This window comes from Lepidochelys olivacea (genome assembly GCF_965140295.1).
Source record: "Lepidochelys olivacea isolate rLepOli2 genome assembly, chromosome: 1".
NCBI lineage: Eukaryota > Metazoa > Chordata > Testudines > Cheloniidae > Lepidochelys > Lepidochelys olivacea.
The window spans coordinates 266247184-266260614 of record NC_140411.1 but is presented as its reverse complement, the minus strand read 5'-3'; the positions used below and the strand labels follow the sequence as shown (position 1 = coordinate 266260614).

The window sequence follows — 13431 nt, the reverse complement described above, 5'->3', positions numbered from 1 at the left end:
CTGGACACTTTTCTTTTGGAGATTGATGATGTGACCCAGGAATCCTTCAGTACCAACTGTCCAGGGCATTGCAAAATATCCTGATCCTGGTATGTGCATTCTGTTTCACTAAAGAATATCATGGGAGGTCTTAAATGAAAGCCGGGATCAGGGTGGTTGTTAATATCATGAAATGTACATACAGACACTATCCAAGGAGTTATATATGTGACAAGATGGCTCACTGCCCTGCATACCCTGAGAACCATCACAGATGGCCATGTAAACTTATCCACAGAATAGATGGTCAGAATGTTGTGTAATGAAATGCCTATATGTGCTCGGGCTGTATTGTAATCTGGAGCAGTTGACTTCAGCTGTTCACTTTCTCATTAAAACCATCAGGATCCTTATAGCACATGACCTTACATTTTAAACAAGCATGTAAACAGCCTGGGTGCAGAAGAAAACAAGAGTGGGGTCAAATATACTTTCAACATGAAATGTCACTCTTTTTCACCTGTTTGCAATAGCCGCTTGAAAATCCAGTCACACTGATTCTATCATATGCCTCTCCTTGCTGAGCTTGGGAGACTTCCAAGGAATTGGTGTTAATAAGGAATTGGGTAATGGCTTAAAATTGTAAGCTGATCACTATCAATACAAGCTTAAGGGCTTATGTTCTTCATATCCTCTGTAGTAGGCTGTGGGTATGTCTCTGGGGGAGTTGGCATGACAAGGCATTATAGCCAGGGAGATATCTCCTGGCTTCTGGGGGAAATGAATGTACAAAGAGGAGGCAGATGGTGTTGCACCCGGCCGCAGAACCACTTGTGGGAAGACGTGGATTTCAGAGCATAAGCTTTGCATGGACGTCTGGTGTGAATTCTCCTGACTCCTGTTAAAGGCAAAAGTGAGACAAGAGTGAGAACAAGACACTCTGCTAATAAGACATCTCCCTCTGTTTTAACCCAACCAATCCTGCTCCATTCTATTAGAAATATCCAAGGACAGCAGAGAATTATCATTTCTATCCTGATGGCAGCATGTTGCAACCTTCCAAAAGGCAGCAGGCAAAAGTGCATTTAAATTGCTGCATTGCTGAGAAGGAATTGAGTAAGTAAATGGGTAAACATATTAACTGTTCCCCACTGCAAATGTGCCTTCCAGTGCTTAGGTGTAAGACCAAAGGAAAATTAGTTTTGGGTTAGTCCCTAGTAAGTGTTCTAGTTACACTGCAAAATAATCACATCTGGTAAATCAGGAAAATTACTAAATTCCAAAACAGAAGAGACCCAGTCTTGCAACAAGGGTTGCTACAAACCAGGACTATGGTGCTTTAGCAGAACCCAGCACTGGAACAGCAGGGACAGTTGCAGCTGGGCATTATAGCATAATAGCAGGCCTTATATCCCAATCTGATCAAAAAACGGGGAGAAAAAGCTCTGTCCATGATGTGGATTGAAAAGCCTTTGGGGCATGTGTGCTGCAAAGGAGAAGTGATCTGGAATTAACACTTTCCCCAGTGAAGAAGCCAGTCTTTGACTACCAACATTGTTGGATCCAACCTCCATGGGTGAGCAGTCTCTCTATGGGGTAATGGCAACAAGTACCTTTGGAATCCCTGGTTACTGCACCCTGCAAGTGCCCCAGGGTATACAGAACTACGGAGGGCGGAGATGCGGTAATCAAGCCTGTGATGGTGCTTCAGTTTCCCAAAAGCTCCTTGTTGCTTCTCCATTTCCTTGTTAGTGGAATCAGCTTGCCTTGCACCCCGGCACGTCCTGCCCTGCTGTTGCCTAAAAAATGAAAAGAGAAACAATGAGACATAAAGCAAAACGTTGTAATGCACTCACGTTTTGGTGAGAATCAAAGTTTATGAAGATTTTTCAGTAGGGCTGGTTGAGAACTGCAGAAAACAAACTGCAATCTGTTACTTTGTATTTTTTCAGGGCCATTTCATCAAAATGCTGGAAAACTTGGATCACAGAGAATATAGGCTGACTTTGCTAAACAGGAGACATTTTGCCAATGTTGACTATTCACAGAAAATTACGTTGGTTTTGTTACAACATTTCTTGACAGGAAACTCCATTTTCATTTGCAAAATTTCAACCAGCTCTATGTTTTGGGCCTTTGGGCCCAGGCCTGGTATGGTAAGGAGCACTGTGTAGACATTGTATGTGATTACTGGGAGAAGGGGACTCCCTTCAGCTACTCTCATTTCCTCCAGGCAGTCTGCAAGCTCAGGAATCTGGCTGCAAGGGGGTGTAGCATCAAGCCCTATGCAGACTTCCACTGCAAAGTGAGACTGTGCAAGAAATGAATGGGTTAACTCTCGCTGTGCCCCTCTTGCTTCCTCTGGCTTTATATTTATATATAGGTCATTAAGGAGATACTTTAACTCAAATTTATTCTATTTAGACTCTTAAACCACATGAATCACTGTGATACTTTTTCCAGTGTCTGATCTCTGGTAGTGAGCAGTACCAGATGTTTCAAAGCCAGGTTAAAAACAAACACACAAAATCCCATTACACAATTATGGAATAACCTGCCTTCTAGGAAAAGTGTCCTGACCCCCACTACTCAGTGATTGACTTGTACCTTGAAGCATGAGGTTTTATATCTCTTTAAAAATATCCTCACTAACCTAGCTGTAGATGTTCCCATTGTGCGTGTTCATGTCTAATCCTTTTTTAATCAGCATTACAGCCAAGTGCTTAGTCTATCTTGCAGCAGTGAGTTCTGCCGGTTTAACTATGCATGATGCAAAAATGTGTTTCCTGTCACCGGTTCAGTTTATCCTCATTCAATATTTCTTGGAACAAGGAGCTGACCCTGTTTGAAAGGGTTCTAGTTACTTTTGGCTGTACTTCACTAGTCAGCCAGAGCAAGGATTTGATTCACAAAGGTGGTGACTCCTGTCTACTTCAGGATATCTAGGGCTTTCTGTTGTATGAATGGATCAAATTAGTTCAAAGAGTCTGTCAGATATTGGGCATACACTTGGTGTCTGGTTCCAGGTGTCCTAAGAGGCCTCCTGGATACATGTGGTGGTCTCAGCAGGAAAGAAGCTCCTTGCCATGAGGGATGGTGCGTTCTGTTGTGGACTAGTCCCTCTGGCTTGATGAAGCCATTCATCACCCTGTATAGCTCTCTTTGGCAGTTGCTGTAGAGGAAAGGAAGGATTTCTTAGGCCCTTTGCATAGGTGTACAGAGTATTTGTGTTTCCATTTGCCTTGGACTATTTTTCTGGCATCGGTGCTTCACTTTTTCTCTCTCAATCTGAGGCAAATCAACTGGGATTCATGTAGCAAACATCTGGCTTTCCCTGCCTACTTGAAACCACTGGGGAATGAGAGTCAATATACCACTTTGTAGAATGCAGCAGCTGTTTAACCATAAACAGCTACCTTACAGTTTTAAAGGGGGAAGTGTTAAATACTGTAACTGCAGTGAGAATGTCTGTCGGAAGAATGTGATTACACAGGCTGGAATTTCTGAGGGCCAGTGTATCTAATCTCCTACTTTGCCATGTGATTAATGACCACAGGTGCTCAAGACCTCAGTGTTGTATCTCGTTTGAAAGAGAGTACTTCTAGCAGCCTGGTGTCCCTGACCTGGTGTTGGGCGCTAGTGCAATAGTGACTTGCCGCCTGGGAAGAGTGTCACCTACTGAATCACCAACCCCCATCCTAGCCCACAATGTTTTGACCCTGTTTAGCGTTTGAGGTCTGCCGGGATTGCAGCCTATGCTGCAGTAAGTTTGTGGGAGTCTCTTGTTACAATCCTGCCATCAAGCTGTATAATGGAGTGTTGTGGTGACTTCCCTGATTTTGGATCACCCCTTTCCCAGCCCTGACTGATTGCTGGGGTTCATAACCATTTTGGAAGAGCAATTGTTTGCCTTTGGAACAGACCACGTTACGGTAACAAGTCGCTATTTTAAAAATCCTTCCTGGAGAAGGATACTTAGCTTCCCTTCACCTCAATCCTCACTTGTGATTACAGAAGTTGAGCACTGTGCTGTACTATCACTGAGCTCCATCTGTTTTTCACAAAGAAAATATAAATATTTCCAGCAAATGCATTTAGCATATTCAGTACCCCAGTTACGTTACTTCCTTCCTTGGTTAGGAGAGAACATTTTAAAGTGGGAAAACAAATAGATTCCTCCAGTACCGTAGCTTTCCTCTCTGTGCAATGCTACGTCTGTGGCATAGGCTTTATCATGGGCTAAAGGTGATATGCTTGTAGGAGTCCTTTGTTAAAATTCTAGCACTACTTCACTCTTACTAGTGATACAGGTGTAGAGGGACTTCTCCTGCATGATTTTTTTTTTTTTTTTGCAAAACAGGTTTAAGTTTTAATACAGTACATTGACTGCACCTTGTCTATACTCAGCCAAAGCTCTCTTTGCTTGCAAAACATTTGGTAGAGCCAAATGATATAGATCTACAACTCCAATGTTATTTCAGTGGAAAATATGAACTCTGCATTAACTGCAGTTGAGCAAATGGAACCATTGTAACATTTGTAAAAAGAAAAGGAGTACTTGTGGCACCTTAGAGACTAACCAATTTATTTGAGCATGACATTTGTGAATTTCAAGTTGGTGGAGCTCTTTGGCCAGCAGGTGGCATTACCAGCTTATCAATTGGCTCAATAACAGGACTGGTGTGGCGGCTTGTTCTCTAGTGAGATGACCCAGTACATCTGCAGTGTACAAGATAAGGTAGACTACTGTGTGTTGCTGTAATAAAAAAGCAAAGGGTGACCAAGGATCATCCAAACCACAACTGGTGAGCTAATGCCTACCAAGATGTTTCACAGGGATGAAATTGGAATTCAATGAGCATGTCTCTTTTCAGAAGCTTTAATTTAAGCATCCCCAATAGCAGCAAACCTGAAGAGCAAAACTGTGGCAGTCTAAAGGAAAGCTTCCAGAGGCTATGTCTACACCGTAAATGCTACCGCAGCACAGCTGCAGCTACTCCAGTGTAGTGTAGGTGGTTCCTACATCGACAGAAGGGGTTTTTCTGTTAATATAGCTAATCCACCCCTCAGTTGATGGGATTTGCTGTCAACCTGGTTGCATCTATGCTGGGGGTTAGGTTGACCTAAGTAGGGTACTTAGGGTGTAAAATTTTTCACAGCCCTGAGTGACGTAGCTATGTTGATCTAATTTTGAAATGTAGACCAGACCTAAGTATGTGTATATGTTCTCGGGAGGGAATCTGCAAACTGATAAAATTCCCGCATCTCAGCTGAGAGCAGTTCAGCTTTCGACAGACTGGCACAACTGGATTAGCTGCCGCAGCCCATAAGGTCCTGGGGCAAGTTGCCTTTGGAACAGACCACATTACGGTAACAAGTAGCTATTTTAAAAATCCTTGTCAGTTCCAAAGGCAACTTGCCCCAGGACCTTATGGGGTGAACGCTTCCTGCTGTAGAGAAGTAAGGTGCTTGGAATGCTGGATTAATCATTCTGGAGCAGCAAAGCTGTCCAGTGTTTAACTGAGACTTCCACAATGTATGGAGAAGGGCCAAAATACAGGTGTTTTTTTTTGCCACAAGTATAAAGCTAAATCACGCCATGTGCTGTACGTTGATCTCCCCACCCCCGCAATAAGTGAATAAAATCCATACATTTGTAAAGATCAGTTTTGAATAACAGAAGTTAATCCACATTCTAGACTTTACTGAATACTCTCAACTCAGAGATTCAGTCTGAAGTCCTGAATTTTTCCTGCTTTTCCAAATGCAGAGCCCAGTCAGACAGCAGAGGGAACTCTAGTCAAGGAACCCTGTAGCTAGGCACTGTGTGGCCACTGCTGCTGTTGCATTGATGTGACTTGGAGGAACACTATCTGATGTCTGCTCCTGAAGGGCCAATGAAGAGTATACTAAAAATAGGGCTGATGCTGCCACCACTATCCTTCTTAGTCTTAGTTTCCAAGGCCAGAAGGGACCATTGTGATTATCTACTCTGACCTCCTGTGTAACACAGGCCACGGACAGGAGTGACAGAAGTGTCCTAAAAGGGGCGGGGGCGGGCATTGCTGCTTAACTGTGGCCCTTCCCTGTCCCTCCCCTTGTCCCTGAGGCTCCGCTCCCCTGCTGCCTCTTCCCCCGCCCCCATGGCCCCACCCCCGCTTGCTTCTCTCCATCCCTCCCCCCCATTGCTCGCTCTTACAGGTGGTAAAAAGCAGGAGGACATAGCCATCCCACTTTTAAAAGTGATGGGGCCATGACCCCCCCCCCGCCCCACACACACACACCATTCCAGCACCCGTGGCCAGGGAGCTCCCCCAAAATAATTCCTAGAGCAGAACTTTTAGACAAACATCCAATCTGGATTTAAAAACTGTCAGTGATGAAGAATCCACCATAACCCTTGGTAAGTTGTTCCAGTGTTATACTGTTAAAAATTTACACCTTCTTTCTAGTCTGAATTTATCTGTCTTCAGCTTTCAGCCATTGGATCATGTTATACATCTCTCTGCTAGTTGGAAGATCCCATTATTAAATATTTGTTCCCCATGTAGATACTTATAGACCATAATCAAGTCACCCCTTAACCTTCTCTTTGTTAAGCTAAATAGACTGACTTAAGGAACTCAGTCACTATAAAGCGGGTTTTCTAATCCTCTAATTATTCTTGCAGCTGTTCTCTGACCCCTCTCCAATTTATCAACATCCTTCTTGAATTGTGGGCTCTGACCTAGACACACGATTGCAGCAAGGGTCATACCTGTGCCAAACATTGAGGTAAAATATCCTCTCTACTGCTACTCAAGAGTCTCCTGTTTATGCGTCCCAGGATTGCATTAGCTCTTTGGCCTCAGCATCACACTAGGAGTTCATGTTCAGCTGATTATCTCCCACAAGCCCCAAATCTTTTTCAGTCTGAAACCAACCTGCCTCATTTGTCGTCTCCCCCCTCTCCCCCCTGTCACTTGTCATGCCTTTTTATCAGACCTCATGCACTAGGAATTAGCATTTATATGACATGACAGGATCCTGTCCAAAATCCAAGGTACTTACTCCTCCCTGATGTTCAGCTGCTGTGCGCTGTTTCTCAGTAGCCTGTCTCGCAAGCAGCACGCAGCGAAGGAGACAGACATGGTCAGAATGATCACGCCGCTGATGAGAGAGGCTATGACTGCTACCCGGAACCCTTTGTCAAGGGGCTTTGGGATGGCTGGGGAGATAAACATGGAACACGCCTGTAAGGAGTTTGAGGCTGGCAAAACAGTAGCTTGGACAGATTGAGGATAATCCCTTGGTGGAGTTAAGCAGCCCTCTCACAGGGCTACCGAGAGCCCTTTCTACAGAGCGGCTGTCACGTGGACGCTGGCTCTCATTCATCCTTTCTCTGTTCTCTCCAGGGCCAGGTCTCCGTGGCCTCACACAACTGCCATCCTGCTCTAGCCCCTGGGGCAGCAGCTCTTTCTCTCCTGCTACCCTTCCACTGGGTGGCTTTTCCAGTTGAGGCAACCCTTTGCAGTCACTGAACCACCACCCTAGAGAGGGGGAAGGCTGCTTCCTCAAACTTTCCTTATTGCAGTCTCTCTCTCTTTCTTTCTCTCCCCCGCCCCTTCCCACCCCCCCAGTTCTTTATTACATCACTTCTTTACTGCTGCAAACTCTCTGCCTGCTGTGATCACTGAATTGTTGTTAAGAGCATGCAGCTTTTCTGGGCCCTTGGTGAGAGTTGGCTGAGCCACCCTTCTGTGAAATGAGTTTTACGGGGTCTCAGCGTCTGCTTACCTCTCACTTCCTTCCTCTGCCCTCCTCTCTGGTTAAGTTCTAGGGAAACAACTCCACCGAAGTGTCAGACTTTGAAGCATGGTAGATGTACTGTGGGATACGGGCCTGCGTCACAAGCAGCTGCGCCTCTGCAATTGCCCGTGCCCACGAGCAGCTGGGAGCAGAAAGAGCTCTGCAGTCCCAAGATAAAACTGCCCCTAGAGAAATTCTTTGACTCTCTCCACCCAGTTGTTCACTCAGCTGTACGGCTACCCGCCAATTCATACATCCAGCCATTCATGCCTCTAGCTATCTGCCATTTATTTGCAGTACAGTAGTCTCTTAGACCCCAACTGAGACAAGGACCCCCTTGTACTGGATGCTGTACATACATATAGGAAGAGACAGGCCTAGCCCCAAAGAGCGCAGTCCAAATAGACCCGTTAGACTAATGGTGGGAGAAAGGGAATATTGTCCGATTAATGACACACAGACTTTGTCCTCAACCTGCCTAGTTGCCAAGAAATGCAACACCTTTCACACCCTTGTTGCTTGGGTCTGAGTATCCTGGAACTTGAGAAGTTTTCTAAGACTCCTCCTCCTCCCCCCCCCGTTTTTCTTTTAACAAATTTAGCACTTGGGAGTAGTGCCAACTGCTAGTCTTGCAAAGTAAAGTCCCCTTGGTCTCGCCACATAACTGGTGTAGCATAGGCAGTAGTCAGGTGTCGTTTTCACACGTTGCTTCAATAATGTCCCCCCTCATCTGCCTTAAAAACCGAAGGCCCCACCTCCAAGGGTTTTGAGACGGTTCAAATTCCCTCGGGTTGGGTTTTATTGAAACTCCTCCCAAAATAGCCAATGAATAGCCATTGCAGCCCCCCCCTCGTGATTTGAGTGGCAGAGAGACGTGTCCATGGAGAAATGGACTAATATTGCTTAAGGCTAGAGGAGTTGTAAGACACTAGTGTAAACAATCTGTTAAGCCAGTGCTAGCTGAAGTGAAGTGACTGATTCATTCGTCATTGCCTTACCCTCGCAGTGAGGTGCTGGCTGACTCCAGTAAGAGGTGCTGTCTCGGAGGAGACAAGCCAGCTTCTCGCTGCCCACCAGTTGATACCCCTCTCTGCACCAGTACACAATGACTGAGCCCAGGGAGAGGCCGGTGCCCTTCTCGATGTAATAGGATCCGTAAGGTGGAGGGAGGAGCATCACACACTGAACTGGGAGAGAAACACAGCAAATCAATGCTGATAGTTACACAGAAGCTGTTTTTACCCTAGAAATCAGAATTCGTGTTTCATTGGAGGACCCTCTTTAGGGGCTTCAGGGATGTACATTATGAGCCCTCAAACTTTATTGAAAGAGAAGAGATGACAGATCTTTAACTCCTTTTCTTCAGTATGTTAGTCCCTGAAGTTACATGTGTTTAAAATTACCACAATGGTAACTGTAGTTACCGTCCGTTAGTCTGCCTGGAAAATCTCTTCCCCTCACAGTTGCTCCCTGTGCTGCTTTCAGTTCAGTCATTTCACCAGTTGGCCTGTGACAGTAGTGGCCTTGATGGAGGAAAGCAGTTAAGCGTGTGCTTCCATGCTCGTCTGAATCAGGGCCACCGTACGCAAGGCCAAGTCACCAAGACCTGCATTTCATGCGGGTGTGCATACATGGTGCTGGTGTTCTAATTGGTAACATCGACAGTTAAGGTTGCCTGACATGTTCCATTATACGACCATACTTTTCGTTGTTTAACTTTTGAAAAATTAACTTGTTTGGGCTGAAATTTTCCTCACTGGGTGTCTGCCGGAGGCTGATTTTTCTTTTTTCTTTTTTTTCTTGCGGAAAGAGGAAGTTTCAGCTACAATAATTCCGCTGTTTCCCAAAATGAGATTTGTTTTTCCCCATATTAAAAAAAGAATCTTAAAGCCATTTAGTTGAGAAGCTCTAGTGACTCCATGCTTTGGAACAGGGCCTTGATGTTGGGCAGGGCTCCTCCTGGTGTCAGAAATATCTTTTGGTGTTCTTGTGAACATTTGCCCAAGTTCGGCTAAGTTTATAAGCCAGCCAAAAAACATCTGTTTGCACATGCTCAGCAGAGGCTTGTTTAGAGTTTGGCGGATAACAGCTGTGAAGACAGTCGACACTGAGCATGCTCCAGCCCTTCCCATCTCCTGTGTGCAGCTGGGACTGCACAGGCATCATGTCTGCTGAGTGAGGGAGCATGCTCCCTCCCAAGGATCCAGGGGCTGGCTGAGCAGGGTTTTATTGCACTAGCTATTCCTGGCTGATGTGGTTCTGGACCCGGGGCCTGAGAGCAGGGAGACTGTGCAGTTCACCCCCTACTGGTGGCCAGGCAGCATGGAGGAGAAGGAAGAAGCAACCTGAATGGAATGCATGCAGAAGGAGTTAGGAGCAAGAGGAGGGGGACAAACTGCGGGATGGAGGGGGGAAAGCAGGGAGAATACAAAGTAGGAACAGGAACAAGGGGGAGGGGCAGGAGCCATTGAGGATAGGCGAGCTTGTGGGGGGGTCCAGAAGTCAGGAGGAAGGGAGAATATTGGTCAGAATGGGGGATAGGAGTAGACAGGGAAAGGCTGGGGGACAACAGGGGTGGAAGGGTCTATGGCCACTAAACACACTCATGCACAAAACCTGGAGTTGAACACATTATTCCTGAGTCTCAGCATTCCTATGCTGGCTTGCAACATGTCTGCGTCCCCCTCTCATGGTAGATCCACTTAAAAGCCTTCCGTGCCCTGGGCCTCAGCGATTTCATGTGCTGTGGCTCTAAATATTCCAACCCTGCTTTTGGCTGCACCTGCAGCCTGGATTTCAGCCTCTTTGTGAGACGGGTCCTATGGGGCAAAATAGTCTATGATCGTGTAATTAAAGCCCGTATCAGAATGCATACGGACAGAGTGGCCAAGTTAAGGTACTACACTGGCCAAAGCTTAAGAGAAGTATGTTAAATCTTTTGGAGATCCATCTTAATCGTCTTGTACTCTTTCCCCTTTTCACATTACCTCATGTTCATAGTGTCTGGCCTCAGCCCTTGATGACAAAGGTTAAGATCAGGAGAAGAATAGATGAGTTCATCAGTGTGACATAGGCTGGAGGTGTAGGGGAGGCAGCGTGCTCCTCCCCTTGACATTCAGAGCGCCTTCTGGTGCTCTTGGGTGACTGGATGTTCATAGCAGCGTTAACAAGCTCTTGAAGATGCTCCGTTCAGACCTCTTTGACCAATGGGTTGGTCATCATGGGGTGGAGGGAGAAGTCAGAGTAGCACAGAGGAATCTCCCCTATAAATAAAGGGGTCAGAGCTTTCACCTCACCTGAAAATTTTGCCTATTCAATTGCAAAGCTCTCCCACTGCAGGGATGTTGCCATGGTGCTTGGAGCTATGACTGTAAGCAATAAATACACGTTAAGAGCAGATGACTCTTCCCACTTATAGATCCCAAGTCTGCCAGCAAATGTGCATAACAGCACTAATATTCTGCACTTTCCTCCCACCTACTTGTGCCTTTCATGCCAACCAGTTATATGGGCAAGTGAGACCCCCACCCACCACACCCCAGTCCTCCCCACATTTGTTCTGCAGCGTAAGGGAGAGAGGGACACTGGCTTACTACGTACCTGAAAGGTTGCTACGGACATGGGTTCTATTGGTGACGTCGCTCGGGAAGCCCCTTCCGATACTTCCAGCTCCAGTGAAGGTGGCCCCGGAACTGATGGCATCACTCCAGGCAAAGTGGAGGCAACTCCAAGCCAGCATGCAAAGGGCTAGACATTTCCCAGACCTTTGTCCCTTCATGCTGTCAGGAAACACAGCATCCTTGGCACTATCCCAGACGCGTTCCAGGTCCCTAACTGCCTGTGTTTTCTTTTTCCTTCAATCCAGGGCAGGCTCACAAGGAATGAGCTGGGTCCTTAAAACTTTAAGCCACCAGGAGCAAGCGAGTTGTTGCTCTCCAAAGGATTGTCTCTGCTTCACTTACTCTGACAGAAGCCTTGTGCCGAGCCACTTGTCCCTCTCTGCTAACCGCTGTGAATGCTGCCCAGTGTTACTCGCCCATCCTTTTCCTTCCAGTCAACCCCTTGCTCTCCCAGACTTGCAGACAGCCTGTGGTTTTGCCTTCCCCTTCCCACTGCGGTAGTTCAGTGACTATCGAAACTTGCCGCCAGTGCAGGAAACTCAGGAGCTGCATAGGAAGTGAGAAGTAATAAGTGGTTGGAAGTGTAATTTCCAGCCTTCTCTTGCAGGGACTGGGTCTCACCATTTAGTCTTTGTGAATTTGCTGGCTGTTCTTGCAGCAGCTCAGATGCCCCCCTGCCATTGCCTGCCGAAATCAGTGCCTGTAAATGGAGGTGAAAAAACATCTCAAAGATTTGCATCCAATTCTTATTTTGATCCTGTGCACAGAATGCACTCTCCTGGTGTCCTTTCCTCCCCTCGGATCCTCCTGAGTCCCTTTCCTCCCCGTCCACCAAAGCTCAGGGCTAATTTTCTGTAAAATCAGTAAAGCTGAATACGCTGTCTCTGATTCACAAGGGATTTTTATAATGATACTTCATTCAACAGCACCAGCAGGGGAACCACTCAAGCAATACATTTCCTTTTCTCCTTGGGTATTTTTTTCCCCTTGCTGTCTTCATGTGTCTTTGACACATCTGTCTAGCACCTGTTGAATGCTTTATTAATAGTATATGCTAGACTGGTGACCACCTGTTGGCTACTGAGATTTCTGAGACTATTAGAGAGACATGGTGAGTGAGCGAATGTCTTTTATTTACTCCTGGAGGAATTCTGTGCCATTGGGTGGGTGCAGAATTCGTTTTCCTTGCGAAATTCTTTGCTTCCCTGCAGAAAACTGACTTTCTGATGGGGAAGCAAAGGGAAGCTGCAAGAGTGGTCACACACCTCTCCCCTGCCGTGCTGGCACGTCGTTTCGGGTGCCTGGAGCAGCCAGAAGAGAGGTAAATCACCGTGGCGGGCAGATGAGTGGGGCTGGGGAGGTCCTGGCCGGTGGCTCCTACGCTGCGCTGGACTCAGCTGCCAGTCCTGGCTGGGTGGGGCAGGAAAGGATGGGACTTCCTCTTCCCCTGCAAGGAGGGGCTGGGGCCATGTCAGACCCACCCCCAGAAACCTCTCCTGGCTGCAGGAAGCTTCACACCCCCTGCCCCCATATCTTGTCTCCATCACTCCTCAGCCATGGTGGGAGGGTTCACTGTATGGGGAGTTGCTCCCCTGTCTGCCCAGTCCCCATGCATTTGGAGCCACCCAGATCTCCTGCCGAGCCCCTGACCCCTCCTGCTGAGCCCCAACCACCTTCACCTGGACCACCCTCTAGAGTCCCATTCCCCTGCACCCGGAATCCCCCTGCAAGCCCCTGTGCATCCAGATCCCCCCGGCACCTGCACCCCCCACTGAGCTGCCTGCACCCAGATTGACCCACACAAAACCTCTCGCCCCACACCTGGATCCCCCCACACTAATCCCCTCCACACTTGGATCCTGCCGGGCTGAGTCTGCTTGCCCCACATCTGGATCGGGGGCCAAGGCTGGGGCTGCGTGCAAGATTCGGCCTTTCACTGCTGGCCTTTCACACGTCTGGAGATCTGGGTTCAGGCGTGTCCAGGTCACAGCTGGAAACGAATTTGCAGAGCTCCTCTGCCTGTTGTCCCTACTCGACATCACAA

At 47.1% G+C, this 13431-nt stretch overlaps 1 protein-coding gene across 1 annotated transcript; it reads right to left on the bottom strand.

Annotated features, from left to right (window-relative positions):
• Positions 1-465: 465 nt before the first annotated feature.
• On the bottom strand, positions 466-11859 carry LOC311528793 (uncharacterized protein). The gene is made up of 5 exons (XM_084644214.1): positions 11368-11859; positions 8766-8954; positions 7030-7186; positions 1593-1778; positions 466-877 (listed from the first exon to the last, which is right to left on the bottom strand). The coding sequence occupies exons 1-5, from the start codon at positions 11543-11545 to the stop codon at positions 637-639; spliced, it is 951 nt and encodes a 316-aa protein (XP_084500340.1). The 5' UTR covers positions 11546-11859; the 3' UTR covers positions 466-636.
• Between the last annotated feature and the right edge of the window lie 1572 nt (positions 11860-13431).